This window comes from Lonchura striata, chromosome 8 (genome assembly GCF_046129695.1).
Source record: "Lonchura striata isolate bLonStr1 chromosome 8, bLonStr1.mat, whole genome shotgun sequence".
In the NCBI taxonomy this organism is placed as follows: domain Eukaryota; kingdom Metazoa; phylum Chordata; class Aves; order Passeriformes; family Estrildidae; genus Lonchura; species Lonchura striata.
In genome coordinates this window covers 15,838,618-15,855,243 of record NC_134610.1, presented here as the reverse complement: position 1 = coordinate 15,855,243, position 16,626 = coordinate 15,838,618, and the positions used below count along the sequence as shown (strand labels likewise).

Below are 16,626 nucleotides of genomic sequence, written 5' to 3'. Positions count from 1 at the left end.
ACCCAGACTGATTTCCTATTGGCAATTTCTTCTGGATGTAGGCAGAGATATCTGTAGGATTCTGTGTTATCCTTGTGTAGCAGGGAAACAAGGCCTCCCACTGGCTAATGCTTTCACAGATTGTCCTTTGCCTCTTCACCTGTGAGACTGCTTGTTCTCAGAGCTCTGAGATCCTTTGGTCAGACAGAATTTGCAGCTCCCAGCAGTTTTAGTAGGAAAAGCCCAGCCAGATGCATGTGTTGCAGGCTGAGGTAGGTTGGCTCACAGAACTCCCTGGAGAGAATTCCTGAGTGCACAAGTTTTATGAACTGCAAGTGTTTGCACTTCATAGTTGCTAGTTTGGTATTGTGAGATGTCATCACCTGCAGCATGTGTTCTCCAGGCAGCTCTTCTCCCTGGGGAAGCCGGCATCCCTCTTATACTCTTAAGTCTTCACTGTGGGATGAAGTCTGTGCACTCTAGAAGGAGAATTGATTGCAGCAAGTCTTCACTTTTCTCCATTTGTCTCTCTTTAACTGATAATCCTCTAAATGCCATATCCTGTGTCAGGTGGAAACTGATGACAGTTTTTTCTGAGCAGTTCTGGTCTGTTGGAATGCAAGGTGGCTTTTTGATCAAAGTTATATAAATGGATGCTTCACTCCCAAAGCTCAGGGAGGTTCCTATCCCTTTATCACTTGAAGTTTGAAAGCAAAGCTTTTGTCTTTCTCCTACTTTCACTTCATCTGGCAAGCTGTGGTTCTCAGGAGGCTGAATACTCATGTAGTGCTTTAAAAAGATCCCATGGGTTTTTGTAAAGGAGTTGTCATTCTCTGCTCTTTTTAAAGTAGCTGATACAGTATCTCCTGCAAGTGTCTATCTTTTCTGTCTTTTACACATCTGTTTGAAAAATAGCCATGCTTCAGGCTTAATTTATTGTGAACTGCAGCAACTTGGCTCCTACTAGCCCATGCAGACATTACTAGGTGACTGCTTTGCAGCCTCCACCTCAAAGCAGACAGCTCAGGGGTACTTTGGGGTGATCCTGCAGGAAATAGTGCATCATCAGTGCATCTTCAGCCTGATTGTGGTTTTCTCAAAATGCAGGAGCCTGTGTGAATGCACAATCCTTTCTGTGAAATAACTCTGTAAATATCTCCACTTTGCTTGGAGTGCCTGGTAGCTGCTTTGCCAACAGGATACTGTTGATCATCACTTGATCACTTAAAGTTCGGCTGGAATCTTCTTGCTTTTAGACTTGCTTATAGCTTTTGGGCTGATAGACACATTCTGGGAGCACTCTAGAGGATATCCAGATGATCCTTCCCAAGAGGAGGCCAATACTTACCTAAATCCTGTCTTTCCAAAGTATTTGGCTGTGAAAGTTGCACACTCTCCTATATACAGTCCAGACGCTTTCATTCATCGGGAATTTCCACCATGCACTTGCACAGAGAAGCACTGATGCTGATGCTGGCAGAGCAGAGAGAAAAGTACAGTCTTTCTGATACAAGAAGGGAACATTTCAGAGAAAATCTGGAGCAGGTTCTCCATCTCCTTGATTTTTTTTCCTTAGGACCCGCTATGCTGGTATTACCAATTAAAGTTTGTAACTGTGTGGCCTTCCATTTGCAAAGTACTTCAGGGTCCTTATGCAGTTGTTAGTGATGGGACCAAGGCCCTGTGAGAAAGTGACTGCATTTCTTTCCGCTGTAGCTGACCTTCAGCGGTGTGACAGTGGAACACGACCAGCGGTACGTTCATTTTGCGTCCACTAAGCACGTCTTCGCACCCGTCGCTGTTGGGCGCTCCCAACCCCCTACACAGGTGAGCATTTTGGAGCCAAACCCAGCAGCAAGTGTAGGGAAGGAGCTAGTTACTGCTGTGTCCCAAGGACTGGCAGTGTCTGAGGCAATGCTCAGAAAATGGAATGGCTTCCATAGTGAAGCATCGCAGGATAACTTTGAGGATAGTTCTAGGCAGAGTTTGGAAATAGCTGCTGGGACAGAAACAGGGAAAGTACTTCTCACCATCTGCAGTTTGACAAGATTTGATGTCTACTCTATAATCACAATGCTTATGAGGCATGTTGGGCTGTTCACATATTATCTTGCATTGTATCTGAGTGAAAACTTGCCTAGCTGCTCCAAGTACTCTAGAAATAAACCCTAATTAGTTTTTTAGTAAATTAATTTAACTTCCTTAAACACTTACTCAGCAAAAACACTTATTGATTCTGTTCTGCCTAATTTACTTGGGAAGCGAAAAAGTCTGAATTTAATTAAGAGCACTTTAATACAAGTGTTTTTGCATTATATGTAATCCGCTTTACAGTGATCCCTTTAGCTAATCTGTATTAATTTTCCCCTAGTCTGACTTGGCAGGACACCATTTGGAGAGGCACTTTGGTTATCAATGTACATGTTTGGTGATAAACCTTCAGCACAGCTACCTATCAGAGCCTTAGTGTTAAATCTTGACACTATGAGGTCTCCTCATTCTTAGGAGATAAGCTGATTAATTAAATATTAATGCTTATCAGCATCCTCTGGGGAAGTGTTAACTAGTTTAACTTGTATCTAGTATAAAAAGCACTGCTCTTTCCTACTCACTTCAGATTTATAAACTCTACAATGGTGGCTCCATGCCTGTGACATTTGAGGTTCAGCTGGACAACATTGTGAAGATAAAGGAGGAGAATTTTCAGCATCCTGTGTTTGTCTGCCTAACTCCTAGAGGAGAAATCCCCCCTGGTGAAGCGGGGCACATTGAGTGGATCTTCTCACCACTGGAAGCTAAAACATACACGGTAAGAGCCTCCTCATGACTGAAACATTCAACAACTGATTTCTCTTGTTGACCTAAAATTCTTTAGGTTCCTTACCGGTGGTTGGTCCATTTAATGCTACAGCTGAATTGAGCTCTATGCCTCCAAGAAGCAAAGAGTCTTGAGAGCTGGTCTGATCTGAAGTGGAGCAGATAAATTTGCCTCATAATTTTTTTCTTCCCAAGAAGAGATATCTTCCATACCCAGAGTTATCCCAGTATATGTTTTTCAAGTATCAAACAGTAACTGGAGATATCAATAGTATCTGTTCAGATTTGTGGGGTTCATTGTTGGCCTCCAGAAATTCCCATCAAAGTGACTGAAGTCAGTATCTTCTATCATTACAGTGTATGCTGCTGCAAACCTCTGAAAACAGCCTTCCCAAAGACCTCTGTCCTGGGCTGCAGCAGGCAGGCAAGGCCAGAGCTGTAGCACTACTTGTTGCTTCAGTCTGTGGTGAATGCATGGATAAATGAATAAATTTAACTTTAAAACTCCAACCTTTGCTCCAAGAGGGAGTCTCTGTCCATCTCATACTGTAACTGGCTAATTGACTACTTAAGCAGCTTTCCTGGGCTAGCAGGAAAGGTCAAGGCCTGAAAGAGCAAAGAAGACTGGATTTGTCTTTATCCATGCATGGGGTGTATTTAGACCAGTCCATTAGCAAGTATGCTTACTTACTGCACATCTCTCCCAAATACAACTCTGGACTTAAAACTTCTGTCTTGTCCGAGGCAGGTTGATGTTCTCATCGACATCCTGGAGGGTGACTCAACCCAGATTACTTTCCAGGGAGTAGGCTACAATCCAAATATTGTAGGAGAGGCTGCTACATCCAGACATTTTTTTTCTTCTGCAGTCATGCCAGGTTCTGCCAAGCTAACTGTGCCTGGTCAGGTAAGTCCCAAGTGTGGGATATAAGTGATATAATCAGTCCAGAAATGTGTGTGAGAGACTGAAAATTACAAGTGGTACCATCTTGCAGTAGTCTGTGTTTCAGGAGAATTCATTTACCATGAGACAGAACAAGATATTTCCCTTCCAGCAGGTGATCTAGAACTTAACTCATGGGAACTGAAAGGTGTCTTCCTTCCAGCTTGTCACTTCCATAGCCATTAGAACAAAAACGAGTTTGGGTTTGTTCATGTAATTTTTCCTTGGAAGTTACTTCCCATCACAGCTGCCTTTGTTCTGTGCAGCTATAACATCTTTTTCTTTCCTAAATCATTCTCAAAAAGACCATTATATTCCTGCCATACTCTGTCAGGGCTTGGCTGCCACCATTTCCCAGCCAAACTCAGGTGATTCATAACCTGAATGCTGACTGCAGGATGGATGGTCACCTATTCAGGCACAGGCAGAGGAATGCACTTGTTTGACCTGCTGCTGGCTCAGCAGGAGCTTGTCTGGCCTGGCTAGAGCTGGCCTGCCAGCCTGGACAATCTGTTGTTAAACTCACCCACAGATCCAAGCACAGTGAATGAGCATTACACAGCAGCAACAGAGGCTTTCTCCTGGCAGGTAAAAGATTGAACCTGTATGACATTAGCATGCCTTCCTTGGAGCCAGCCACAGCTTCACATGCTCTTTTGCTTCCAGCAGGGAAATTATATTCCTGAGAACAGCAAAGAGAAAGTGATTGGAAACTGCCTCAGTCTGACAATGAAGATGGCATTCTGCAAGGCTCTGTTGTCTGAAATCAAGTTTCTTTCTCTAATGATTGCTGTACTGTACTAATGATTACTGTACTTAATTAGAGATTGCATTGTGCCTGGAGAATGGGACAAACTAGTAGCATACTAGTGGCAAGGTGTATTAGGGATCAATTTCCTAAAACTCACAGTCAGATTGATAGGGATATTGCACAAGCACACACCTCATGTTTCTCAATTGAAGTAGGAAAAGGCCTGGACTGCCAGTTCTGTGGAGAGAATCAGGACGTTACTGGTCCTCTGTGCTCCTGAGATCCTCTCCTGTCCACTACCAGTGTTATGTCTTATTCATTGCTCACTCAATCCTACTGCAACACAGCTGGCCTTTTGATGTAAAGTCACTGTAACGAGAGCAAAATTGTGAGAGTTGTTACATTCTCTCAAGTTATTATAGTAAAGATAGCTGGTTAATATTATCTGTGAATTGCTGGACTTAGAGTATGACTTAGAGATGACTGTATGACTCCCCTTCCCCAATGGCTAGGTCCCATCTTCCTTCCCTGCTGTTCCTTCTCAAGGTTTCTCCTTGTTTCCTGCAGGCAGCCACCTTGTCCCATCACAGGATTTGCCTTGGAAATATCCCAGACTGCACCAAAGCTGGTCGACTTGTCTTTCTCAACAATATCTCGAAGAGCAAGGCAGTGGTGTTTACCTGGCAGTTAAACTCCTGTAAAGAAATGGTGAGTCCTCTTCGATCTACAGCCTTCCTGGCTGTCTCTGTTGTGCCATGAAAGGACCTTACAGCTCCATTTTCAACACAACACTCAGTTCTAGGAAACTGACTTTCTCCTAGGTGATGAAAGGAAAAGTGAAGGCAAGGGTTAGGACAGAGGGAACAACAGGAATTCAGAAGGGCAATCCAAAGACTTTGGTGAGGTTATGTGAAGTTGGAACTACAAAATGCGATAACAAACCTCAGGACTCTGTCCACCATCAAAGGCTATGTTTGTTCTTGGAATATATCAACTGCATCTCTCTCATGCCACATACCTCTGAGAAGAGGTGTGTTCCCTGAGAAGAGAAAGCACACAGGAAGGTCTCAGGACAGTGAAATAGTTCATATGTTTTTTTTTCTTTTTTAATTTAATTTTGTTCTCCTCCTCCCGCCCTTTGCCCAGGTGTTGGAGGTTGCTCCAGAGTCAGGGGTTGCACAGCCTGGAGAGAGTATCCCCTGCTTCGTCACACTGCAGCCTACAGGGAATCCCTACTTCTGCAGAATAAATCTGGTGTGTGAGGTGAGACCCAGTTACCATGACCTGGGCATGTTACTGTGGTTCCCAAATGGCTGACCCCAGCAGTCAGCTGTCTGCTGCTTCCAGCTGAAGGAATCCTTCTTTGATACACACTTCTCACTTCTGAAGACACCTAGCTTCATCCTTCCTGGTGCTTTAAGCATCTTTCTTCTGTGGTTCACTAGATGAAGTGTAATTGTGCAATGCATGGCTTTGTGGGGGGAGCCCAGCTGCTAGAAGTGATGGTTTGAATGGGAATGACTTTCAGTGGATGCCAAAAACTTGATAGCTGTAAAAAACAAGTCTCGCTGCTTTGATAATATTGGGGGAACAGACCAACAGTAGTGTCCCTCTCAACACTTTCCAAGTTTTCTTTGGCAAGAGAGTATATCTTCTCTGACTGAGATTTAAAATACCACTGTGCTTTCCTCTTCCTGCCACTGGAATACATGGAAAGCAAGTGGGTTTCTTCCTGAGACCTCCTGAAGGGGACAAACCGGCATAGACCTGAGCCAAGGACTGCTATTTTCAACTCTTTTCTAGCCCTGCTCCCTTCAGTTATGGTTTGTTTCATAGGTGTACATCCAGGAGTCCCTGGTTCAGTATGAGAGGGACCTGCATGAGTGGGAAAAGGAGAAGGAACGGCAGGCTGTGGAATTCACCATCACAGAGAAGGACCTTGGGATTAAGAAGAAGCTAAAGTCACCTTCAGTGGTAAGTGCTCTCACAACCTTGCACCAGCTTAGCTTTGCTCAAGAAACAGCAGCTAGTGTTGACAAGAAACATTCTTTAGGAAAACCTTGGCAGTTGTTAAGAGGACATGAGACTGATCTGTTAAAGACCTCAAAACTGATCTGTGGTTAGGAAGAAAATGAGATCTTGTTTTCTAGCCAAGAATCATCTTACAAGCTGAAATTTCTAGTGACCATCTGAAATTTGAAAGTGCATGAGAAGCCTTTGGAAAAACAAAGCCAGTGGCTCTGGAAACCAATGGTTGGGTTTTTAACCATGAATAAACACTGGAGAGAAATGTGTAGCTAGCAGTAAGAATGTGGTCTAAGTGAAGAATGGAGGATAAGATCATTAACTCTCAGCTGGCACAAAGTTTAAAAAAAATCCTAAGGTCTTGTTCTGCTCTGTATCGTCCCCATATGGTAATTCTTCTTCTCTTTTTTTTTTTTAAATGTAATGTTCTATTTTATTTTTCAGAGGTTATCAGATTCTGCTGAAACAGCAAATCTTCCTGAATCATCAGCTGTGATCAGGAAATACAAGGTAAATCAGGCCTATCTCAATTGTGGTAGAATCAAACTGACTGCTTTAGAAAAGAGGCAAATGCTGGATATCACAGTGTGGGAGTCTGGACAGAGAGAACAGCAGGATTTGTAGCTTCAAGGCTTTGAGAGACAGACTGTTTGGAGGAGGCAGAAGAATCACACTGTCTGGCTGTGTTCTCTGGCCAGTAACTTTCCAGCTGAGGTGAATGGGAACTGAAATTGGCATCAAACGTGCACCCATGACTGGAGAAATGGGGAAAGGTTTCAAATAAGCAGAAAAAATGCACAGAGGCAGGGCAATTGGTACCTGTACTGGTTTCATTTTGGGGTCACAATGGAATGTCTGCCACAGCAGAAAGCACCAGGACCCTGGCAGAACGTGGTGCAGACCTTGTCCTCACCTCAAGAAGAGCTGTGCTCTGTTCCTCAGGAGAAGCTGCTGACAGGAACTGTCTTAGTTTAAATACACAGAAAGCTTTAAAGCTCAATTTGCCTGGTTCATCAGTTCTCACTCAAGTGCACAACTGCATGCACTGCTATAGGACAGTTTTTCCAGCAGTGGTGGGAAGGTGTGAAACAAGGTCCCAGTGAGTGCTCTGCAGACCTACCTGGGCCCCAAGGAAGAGCCAGCAGTGCCTATAGCCATCAGCAAGATGTGCTGTGGGAATGACAGGGCTCAAAGCTAACCCAAGATGTGGAAAGATTTAGGGGAGTTGAGGGGAGGCTTGGCCTGAGAGGACTGAGGCAACAAGGAGATGTAGCTTGTTACCTCAGGATTGCCACCACAGTGAGGCTGTAACAGTGCTCCTGAGACCCCATGGGTGCTTTTGCATGCCTTGCACTGTTCTGCATGAAGGAATCAGTCCAGGGCAACTCTAGCTTGGTCTGTTTTCCCTGTGCTGTTTGGTGTGCTCAGTGATGCAGGTCAAAGCACTCACTGGATGAGCATAAGGATGGCTGCAGAAAGGTAAAAACAGTTTCATTTAATAGATCACTGAAGTCCTGTGATGCCCAAGGACTTCTCCAGGTCTCTGTGGTGTCCTTCTGGCCCAGGCATCCTGGCTACTACTCTAAGAAATTTCCCCCAAGCTGACTGCTGGTAATGCAACCCCAAGCTGGCCCGTGTAGTGTGGCTGGAGTCAGTTCCTGGTTTCCCTTCAGGTCTAGAGGAGGACAATTTCCCAATGCATTCCATCCATGTACGTCACTTCTCCTGCAGCACTCCCGGTGTGCTTGCAAGAGCTTCCACTGTGATGGACTGGAGAACAACAGCCCCAAGTACCCTAGGGAGACCCTGAAGCCCTGTTGACACTTGGGGCTGGCACACTGGTCAGTGAGAAAGAAAGAGACCTGATTTCCACTATGGCTGCTCATGCCTGTTTATACTGTGGTGTTAAGATAATTTTGACACCCACTCTAGTGGGTCTGGTTGCTGGGCTTTCAGTTCTCATGCCTGTGCTCAAACCTACACCAGCCTACTTGTGGCCAGAGGACCAACTATATGCCTGCCATTTCTTTCCCTCCAACAGACATTACCTCCTATTAAAAGCCACCCTACACCCAGTCAGCCACCTGGACACAATGACAAGGGGCTGTTGGACAAAGACACCAGCCAGGAGTGGGTCAAACCAGAGCCTCCCATGCCCTTGTCCTTACACCTAGATGTGTCAGCCAGGTCCTACGCTATTGAGGACTTCCTCAGCAACTTTGCCTTGGATTTTCACAGATACTTCTTATCCCGGTAAGAGATAGAGTTTTTTGGATTGGCAGCTTCATCTGAGCCAAGGCTGTCCATGCTCTGATATGCACTGAACTTGGTGCTCTACTCTACTCCTCTCCAGTGCCTCAGAATTAAGTAAAAGGTGTCTTGCTTTCCCCAGCATTAGCTGACATGACCTGTTACTCTCTCCACCTCAGCTGTCAGAGCTCAGTGTTCCACTTTTATGACAGTGTCCCTGCTCATGTCAGAAATATGACATCTCCCACCCCTTCCCTGCTTGCCTGACATGCTGCTGCAGTGCTAGGAGGGTGCTGGTCTTTGAAAGCTTGGTTCTGTAATGCTGCCACTGATTGAGTAACTCCTCCTTTCTCAGCCCTTTCAGCACCCAGCCCTCAGAGAGCAAATTGGTGGATGGAAGTAGGCACAGAAACAGGACAGACGTGGAGCTCAAACAGCCGTCCTTGGCTGCTGCTTCTAAACAAGAGCTGGAGGTGGTGACTGACATACTCACAGGTGTCATCAGGTGTGTGTCCTTTCACCCTCACCTGGTTTGGAGCCCCTGTCCTCCAGAGAATGAGTGCAGCATGGTCAGCTCTCTGCTAATCCTAGAGGAATCTGTGCACTCTTGTTGCCAGAATGGGGGATCCACCTGCTAAAAGCTGTCTTGGGACTATGAGCTCTGATCCTGGAGTGACAGCCAAGGCAGGGGCTTCCTTCCCAGCCAGGAGCTGAGCCCATCTTTCCAGAGTTCCCAGGAACCAGGGAACTCTACCTACTCTTATCTTGGGAGCAGGCTGCGTTGGGGTGCACCTATTCGGTTTGTGAGCTGCACAATTGTAAAGAACCAGCACTGGGAAAACAGAGGTAGTTTCACTGCTTAAGGCCTCTTGCTGCTTCCCTTAGGCCCAGAAAGCAAGAAGCTACAGACTAAACACTGACATCAGTCAGTGATCTCCTCTGATTTGTGGTGTCTTGTAATAATCCTCTGGGTCATACAGATAGGCAAATTTGCTGGAATTATCCTTTATTTTCTTCTTCCTAGAAGCCTCTTGGAGGATGGCCACTTCCAGAGGTCAGTGAGAAAAATCCAAGATGAACCTATTCCATATTTCTCCCAGTTCCAGTCTGCAAAATCAGCAGAGCTCCAGGACAGTAGACAGGGCTCTACGTTCCCCTCCAGGGTCTCTTCTTCGACAGATCTTGACCTTGAGAAGGATGGAGAGAGGAAAAAAATTAATCAGGAAACTTCTCCCAGTGATTTGCCAGAGTCTTGCAAGACTTTTCACCATAAGGAGTTGATGGAAAAGGAGATCATAAGTAGGTGAGGAAGATCTCACATGTAAAAGCCAAGAGCTGCACAGTCAGGAGAGCCATGGCAGCACACTGTCTGGCCAGAAATCCTTTTCTCCTTCAGCCCTGCAGCATTTCTGCTGGTATGTTATGTGTTGCCTGGGTGGAAGTTGATGCCCACCTAGACACCCTCTCCCAAATGTGGTTTGTAGGGAGAGGTTTACTGTGTCTGGGGTTGAGCCATGGGCAGTGCCAGGATGCTGGTAGTGAATGATGTCTACTTTACTCTCAGGTAGTCTAGGCCATATTAGATATTAGGGTGCAGTATGTGCTTACCTTACCTCTTATTTTCACTGCAGTATTCCACCACCTTGCATTTGCTATGGCTGCTCCCTTGTAGACTTCTACAAGCTACAAGCATTATTTACTAATAGCAGCTACAGCACAGCTTGGAGGGAGAAACCAGTAAAACTATAGTCACCCAGCTTTGTCTAAGGTCAGAGCCTGACACCAGCTGGTGACAATTCTGGGACAAGGGTCAGCAACCCATTGCTCAAGTCTTTGGTTCATTGGTCTCAGTGTGTAGGAAATAGTGTATGCTCCACTGCTGTGCCTGATGATTCCTGGCAGGAGTCACAGCAAGCAGCCTGCCTTATCTGCTTTCTGATAGCTGTCCTCTGCTATAATTCTGTCCTTCTAGGCAGCCAGCTGTTGGGAACCTTGTGGAGCTCGTGCTGGAAAACATACTGCAGAATATCCTGATCGAAGCCAGCCATGGGGAGGTGGTGCTGACAGCCCAGCCCAGGGTCATTGCTTTACCCCCCAACGCCTCCCGAAGGTAGCAGAGTGTATCTGTGCTCTGGTGGGGGACAGAACCTGTCTTTAACATGTCAGGTTGAAGAACAGCCCATTTTCTAGACCATGTGGGTTAGCTGAATCCCTGCCTATCAATGCCAAGGCTGCCTGTGCAAAATGAAGAATCCACTTCCAAAGTCTCTGCCCCCTCTTGGCTTGTCCGGAGCCACAGAGCAGAGGTGGTAACAGTACAGCCTTTCTGTGGACTTGAGACCCTCATACAGCTCTGGGGTAGGGCCCTATGGGTGAATGGTAGGCCTGAGGCTCTGGAGAGCCTAGCAAAAGGATGGTCCTTTGGGAAAAGGGTCAAGGAGCAGGCAGCACAGCCTCTGATAGCAGAAAGGGAGCAAAGTTTTCATAGTCCAAGGTGGTGTGGGATCTAATTTAGTAGAGGGAATGGCCACTGGTGGGGAGAATAGATTTGTGTGAAATTCACTTTTGAGTGAAAAGCATAAGGGCTTGCCCTAGCTTGGGCAGAAGTGCAGCGAGATGGGATTGAGGGTTAATGGAAGGGGGTTGTTGGATGTAGATGTCATCTCCAGAGCTGCCATCTCTTCTTCAGAATCACCAACCCGGCAACCCCACCCTCCAGAGCATAACTGCTGGATACTGTGCTGCTTAAGCTCCTCAAGCACATCAGCTCTCTCCATTCTTCATCCCTGTGATGTCCAGAGCAACTCGGACCCTCCCACACCATGACCTTAGCTCAGAATGCTGGCTTTCTCTGAGGAGGTATGTCCTGATTATGTTCTCAGCACCAATTTGAATCCTCTGACAACTCCACAGCAAAGTTCATGAGATCCCTCCTTTCTGTGGCTGGCCACATCATCGGAAAAGAACTCTATGCTACAGGGAGCACATGGACAACCACTATGACAATTCCCACTATCCTCAGCCTGCACCGGCTGAGAGGAGTGGAATCTGCTTTGGAATGTAGCTGAGGAAGGACTGACATTTGGGCAATGAGGTGAAGGGATCAGCAGGATGCAGGTACTGAATCCTCCTCCCCTCCTTGCTCCAGTGGTGACTGCAGGTTCCCTTTACAGCGAGCAGCCCGAGGGGGCAGCTGCAGCACAATCAGTACACGCGGCAAGCCAATAAAAGCAACTTGACCTTCAGACACCGACACCGTGTGTAACATACGTAATTCATGCGTCTGCCTTTGGGAGCCCTGGACAAGGTCTTCCCTTTCCAAACTGCAAGGCTGTCACCTAGGGAGGGGGATCCTCTGAGCCTTGGCTTGGCCTGCCGAGTCCGTCAGGCTGCAAGGGGTGTCACAGTGAAGGAGCATGTTTGTCACAGCCGGGAGGTGGCAGCGTGAGTTGTGAGAAATCCCAGTGGCCAGCACAGAACAGGCTGGTGCTGGGTTCCAGCTGCTGCTCCCGGGCAGGAGCTGCAGGGTGGTTGTGCCAAGCTGTGCACATCCCCTGTTCTGTCGTTGCACTATGGACTCTGCAATATGAGGCTCACGCAGTCACCCAGCTGTGGTGAGGGTGCAGTTTTGGTGTCTCCCTCCAAACCCTCATGCCTTGTTTCCCAGTACCAGGACCCAGCCAAGACCAGAGCTGCATCTTCCTTCGCATCTTAAGAGAAGACTGTGCAAAAGGCACTGTGGAAGGCTTTTGCCTCGCTCAGCAGAGGGCAGTTGCCTGCTGTGCCTGGGGTACTGCAGCTCACCCAACTTCACCCCAGCGCTCCTCTCTGTGCAGGAGCCCTGTGTGCGTAACTGTTACTAAGCCCCAGGGCTGAGCTGTTCCTGTTGTCAGAGATACAGCGAGGCACTGCCAGCTCCTGAACTCGGCCTGAGTGCCTTGGGCCTTCACATGGGTCCTGGATCCTTCTCATGAGAAGTGCAAACCCTCTCCTCCCTTCCCAATATTCTGCATGCCAGGTCTCCTAACATCACAGCAGTCTTTCTGTATTCCTTGGGGCTTTGCCTAGTGCTGAACAGGTAATGCAGAATCACTTCCTTCCTTCACACCTCAAGGCAGCAGCAGGGCCTGGCTGTTCAGTCCACTTGGACTGATTATTCTTTGTCCAGACTCCTTGCTAGGATTTGCTCTCTGCAGATGCTCTGCTGTCCTGCAAGAAAGTTCCCAAATGGATAGCAAAGGCAGGGGCAGAAACTCGCTGTTGCCCTAAAGCAGGTTGAATCCGGGTACCCAAGGGCAGCATGCAGCAGTGAAGACAGGGTCAGTCAGTTTGTCCATCCTCAGACCTGCTGTGTGATCTAATGCTCGTTAGGCTGCACCACTGCAGCTGCACCATTGCATCCACTACCTGGAGGAGCTGACATGGGAAATGCTGTGTGTTAGTCTGGTGTAACATCCAAAAAGAAATTGTGAGAACCTGAGTGCTATCAAATGTGCAGGGAATTTTTTATGCCATTAAAGCTCCTGTTCTCCTCACTTTCCTGTGCTGCCAGCCTGGACCTGGAGAAAACAGAAGTCACACTCTGCTTGCCTGTTGGAGCACTATTAGAGGGAAATTCACTTGTTTGATAAGCATCACTCTAGTAGGTGAGGTCTCAAAGAAGATGCCTTAAACAGGTGAGTCAGGGAAACAGATTTGAGAGCTATTTACACCTGTGAGAGAGAAATTTTTCTTCTCTCAGCTCTTTTTAGAGGCTGTGAGATGATGGGTGGTGTGTCACCTCTGTTGTAGGTCTTCTCTGGTGCCTGTCAACCAGAACCACTCTGAGTGCAGTATGCAAAGAGAGTAGCAGCTGTCACACACTTTTCTTCTTTTATCCTCATCCTAAAATATAAATTCACCAGGGACAGCCTCTTTTCCAGGTTTGGGAAATTCCTAATTCCTCTTCTCAGACTGGGAACTAGACCCTGACCCTAGTTTTGGAAAACACTCCAATGTCTGACCAGGCCACATCACTGTCCTGTTAGCAAAGAGAGACAGCAACTTTCCCAAATAGTGCTGGGGGTGAGCTCTGCATAGTGTGGAGCCTACAGTGTGGGTTTCTCACCCAGGGGCTTCTCTCTCTCGGATCTTTGGGGCAATGGGGAGGTGAGGGGGGGGCAGAGATGTGCAGAGCTGGCAGGGAGGCACTTTTTCTTAGCCAGAGGTTTTGTTGGTAGCCACTGCCAAGGGCAATGAACTTGTGGGAGTATAGACTCACAGCCCAGCTCAGCACCAAAAGAGGGGAGAAATCCCGTGTCTGCTAATGACATTTGGGTCTCAGGCAAAAGGAAGTTTGAGCTTCTTGTACTGTCTCCCAGGTCTGGATTTGGCCACTGCTCAACAGAGCTACGTTTCTATTGCACATCTCTCCAACAGAAATACTGTAGGTGCAGGTCCTGCTTCTTCCCCCTGGTGTTTGGGCAGTGAAATGGGTGATGTTCCCATGGGATTGGGGTCGGTAGCCAGGCCAGGCTCCCGGCAGCTATACAGGCAGCACGCCTATGGCTGAGCAGGAGCTTGGCAAGCTAATGGGACTCCCCCTCTCCTTGTGCGAATTATCGGGAGCACTCAGTGATCAGGCAGTTAATGCACCACACAACAGGCACTTTCTTCTGGGCTGTTACTCCTGGCTCCCAGGGAGGGGTGAAATGGCCTTGGGGCAGGTGGGCAACAGAAGCTATCCTGAATCCCATTAAAACATTTAACACCTGCTGAATCGTGCCATTGTGTGCGAGATAAAGGGAAGGGAAGGAAAGGGAACAAAGCTGCTCTTAGGCTTCCCTGACAGGGTGTCTGCTAGGCTTTGCTGTCCCTTTGCAGCTGGGGAACCTGAATCTCCTGCAAAGCCCCCCTTGGTGGGTCTCTGTGTCAGTGTGGGGAAGGCAGCAGTGTTAGAGGACAAAGAATCAACCATTCCCTGGTTGGAAGCAGCCCCTTCTCCCTCTGTACAGTGCATGAGGTAGGAACCTGGAGAAGTCCAGCCCTGACCAGCTTGCAGTGTCTGAAGAGCAGAAGTGTGAGGGTGATCCTTCCAAAACCCTTGTCCAACCAAAACTGGACAGATCCTTTACCCCTGCCCTCCCATCTCTGAGATACTGGGCTGTGCTGGCTGAGCTGTGTCACTTTTGGTGTTTGGGATTGGGAGCCATGCTCAGACCAGGCCAGGGCACCATGCTGGCTCCTGATAGACACAAGATGTGCTCTGATGTGACCCGGTCAGTCTTCACGGGACAGTGAGGCAGCACAAGTCCTTGGCTGTTGCAAGAGGAGGCTGAGACTGCCTTTCCAAGGCCAGCCATACTAAGAGCTCAGTCCCAGTGCTGCCCACCTGCCTGACAGGGAAGGGCACAAACTGGTAGGTGCTGCCCCAGAGATGCCACAACAGGTGCAATATGTTCTCCAGGGTAGCAGTGCAGTGCAGGGCACTCTGCAAGCTAAAGGGACCTGCTTTTCTCCTGTTTTCTGTAAAGCAGCCTTGCAAGGACAGTATTTGCTGCTATTTAGCAAATCGTGGAGCTCTGCCCTTGCAGGAGAGAGGCTGGGGTGAAAGAGCATTTCTGGCACAGCATACAGGCTTGGAGAGGGCTGCTGGCATTGCAGCAGCACCTGTGGTATTTGGGGTTTTTGCTTCTCCAGAAAGAGGAGGCAGCAAATCAACCTATGCCAGGAGCTGTAGCTCTGCTATGCTGCTGCATGCTGGGGCAGGGAGGGGTGGGAGTCCTGTCCAGCACACTTCCCATATGAGGAAAGGAGAAAAGTCCAAACATCACAGCCTGTACAGTCTCAAAAGGAGGGGGAACATCACACTTCTTCACTGCACCACAACCCAGAGTATTTTTGCTGCCAAAACTGCTGAAAAAGGACCAGGATGAGCAGGGGCAGTAGGTTGGCATCGCTCCAGCTCATCCCAGTGTCAGGCCTGGGGCTCCCTCAGCCTGCAGAGGCAGCAGGAGGTGGGAGGGATGGAGCCTGCCTTTCAAAATCCTGAGTGTGAGAGGGTCAAGTCTTCAAGGAAGAAGAATTGGGTGGCAGTGGTTCCTACAGATCTGCCACTATCCTCTTACATTTGGGAATCCGTTTACTGCAATCTGCAAGTACACTCCAGCTCTGGAGGGAGCAATGGTGATGGTTTCTAAAGCACACCTAGGACCAGGATTCCAACAGGTGTACACCGTGGGGGTTAAAGGAGTGTTACCCCCTTCCCCACCCACAAGCACACCCATCTACACAAACAAACAGGCCACTGCACTTGCACAAAGGAGCTTCTCCTGCCACTGCTGCTGCACTTCATGCTCTGTTATCCGAGGAGTTGTGGGTGCCAGACTAACTGGAGAGAGAGCCCAGCTCCTGCTGACACTGGCTGAGATCAGCAGAGGGCTGTCAGGGCTGGGCAGCGTGGCTGGGCACGGTAGGAGTGTGTCTGAACTTCTCCTGGCTTCCATGAGCTCTGCTCCCAGAGCCAGCACAGGGACATCTACACTGGTTAACCTGCTGGGCAGTGACACAGCTGGGACACAAGGGTGCTGTGACTCTGGGATGCAGTGACCCACGGGGAATCATGTGCACATGGAGTCAAACACATCGTGTTCTTGCTGCTGCATTAGGACAGCTGGCTCCCGGCCTGTGTGGCCATGCAGGGAACACTCCCAAAGAGAGTGCTCCCAAAGTTTTGTTGAGCTGTGCTTTGCTGCCTAGCTCAGAAGTCTGTGGATTGCTCTCAATGGTGTGTGAACATTGTGCTGGTGTGCCACTGAGATTTTCAGCATGAGTGGAGGGACTGCGGTAAGAACAAAGAAGACTTTTCTATCACTGTCACTCA

The 16,626-nt window shown here is 48.0% G+C and overlaps 1 protein-coding gene across 1 annotated transcript in view; it reads left to right on the top strand.

Moving 5' to 3' along the window:
* CFAP65 (cilia and flagella associated protein 65) overlaps positions 1–12,018 on the top strand; it is a 32,835-nt gene extending 20,817 nt beyond the window's left edge. Inside the window, exons 22-33 of the mRNA XM_077784985.1 lie at positions 1,696–1,806; positions 2,597–2,788; positions 3,545–3,703; positions 5,058–5,198; positions 5,637–5,753; positions 6,327–6,464; positions 6,960–7,025; positions 8,557–8,768; positions 9,121–9,270; positions 9,790–10,068; positions 10,738–10,875; positions 11,455–12,018. Coding sequence (XP_077641111.1) covers positions 1,696–1,806; positions 2,597–2,788; positions 3,545–3,703; positions 5,058–5,198; positions 5,637–5,753; positions 6,327–6,464; positions 6,960–7,025; positions 8,557–8,768; positions 9,121–9,270; positions 9,790–10,068; positions 10,738–10,875; positions 11,455–11,491 — 1,740 coding nt within the window. The 3' untranslated portion in view covers positions 11,492–12,018. The remainder of the gene's footprint in view (positions 1–1,695; positions 1,807–2,596; positions 2,789–3,544; positions 3,704–5,057; positions 5,199–5,636; positions 5,754–6,326; positions 6,465–6,959; positions 7,026–8,556; positions 8,769–9,120; positions 9,271–9,789; positions 10,069–10,737; positions 10,876–11,454) is intronic.
* Positions 12,019–16,626: the final 4,608 nt, after the last annotated feature.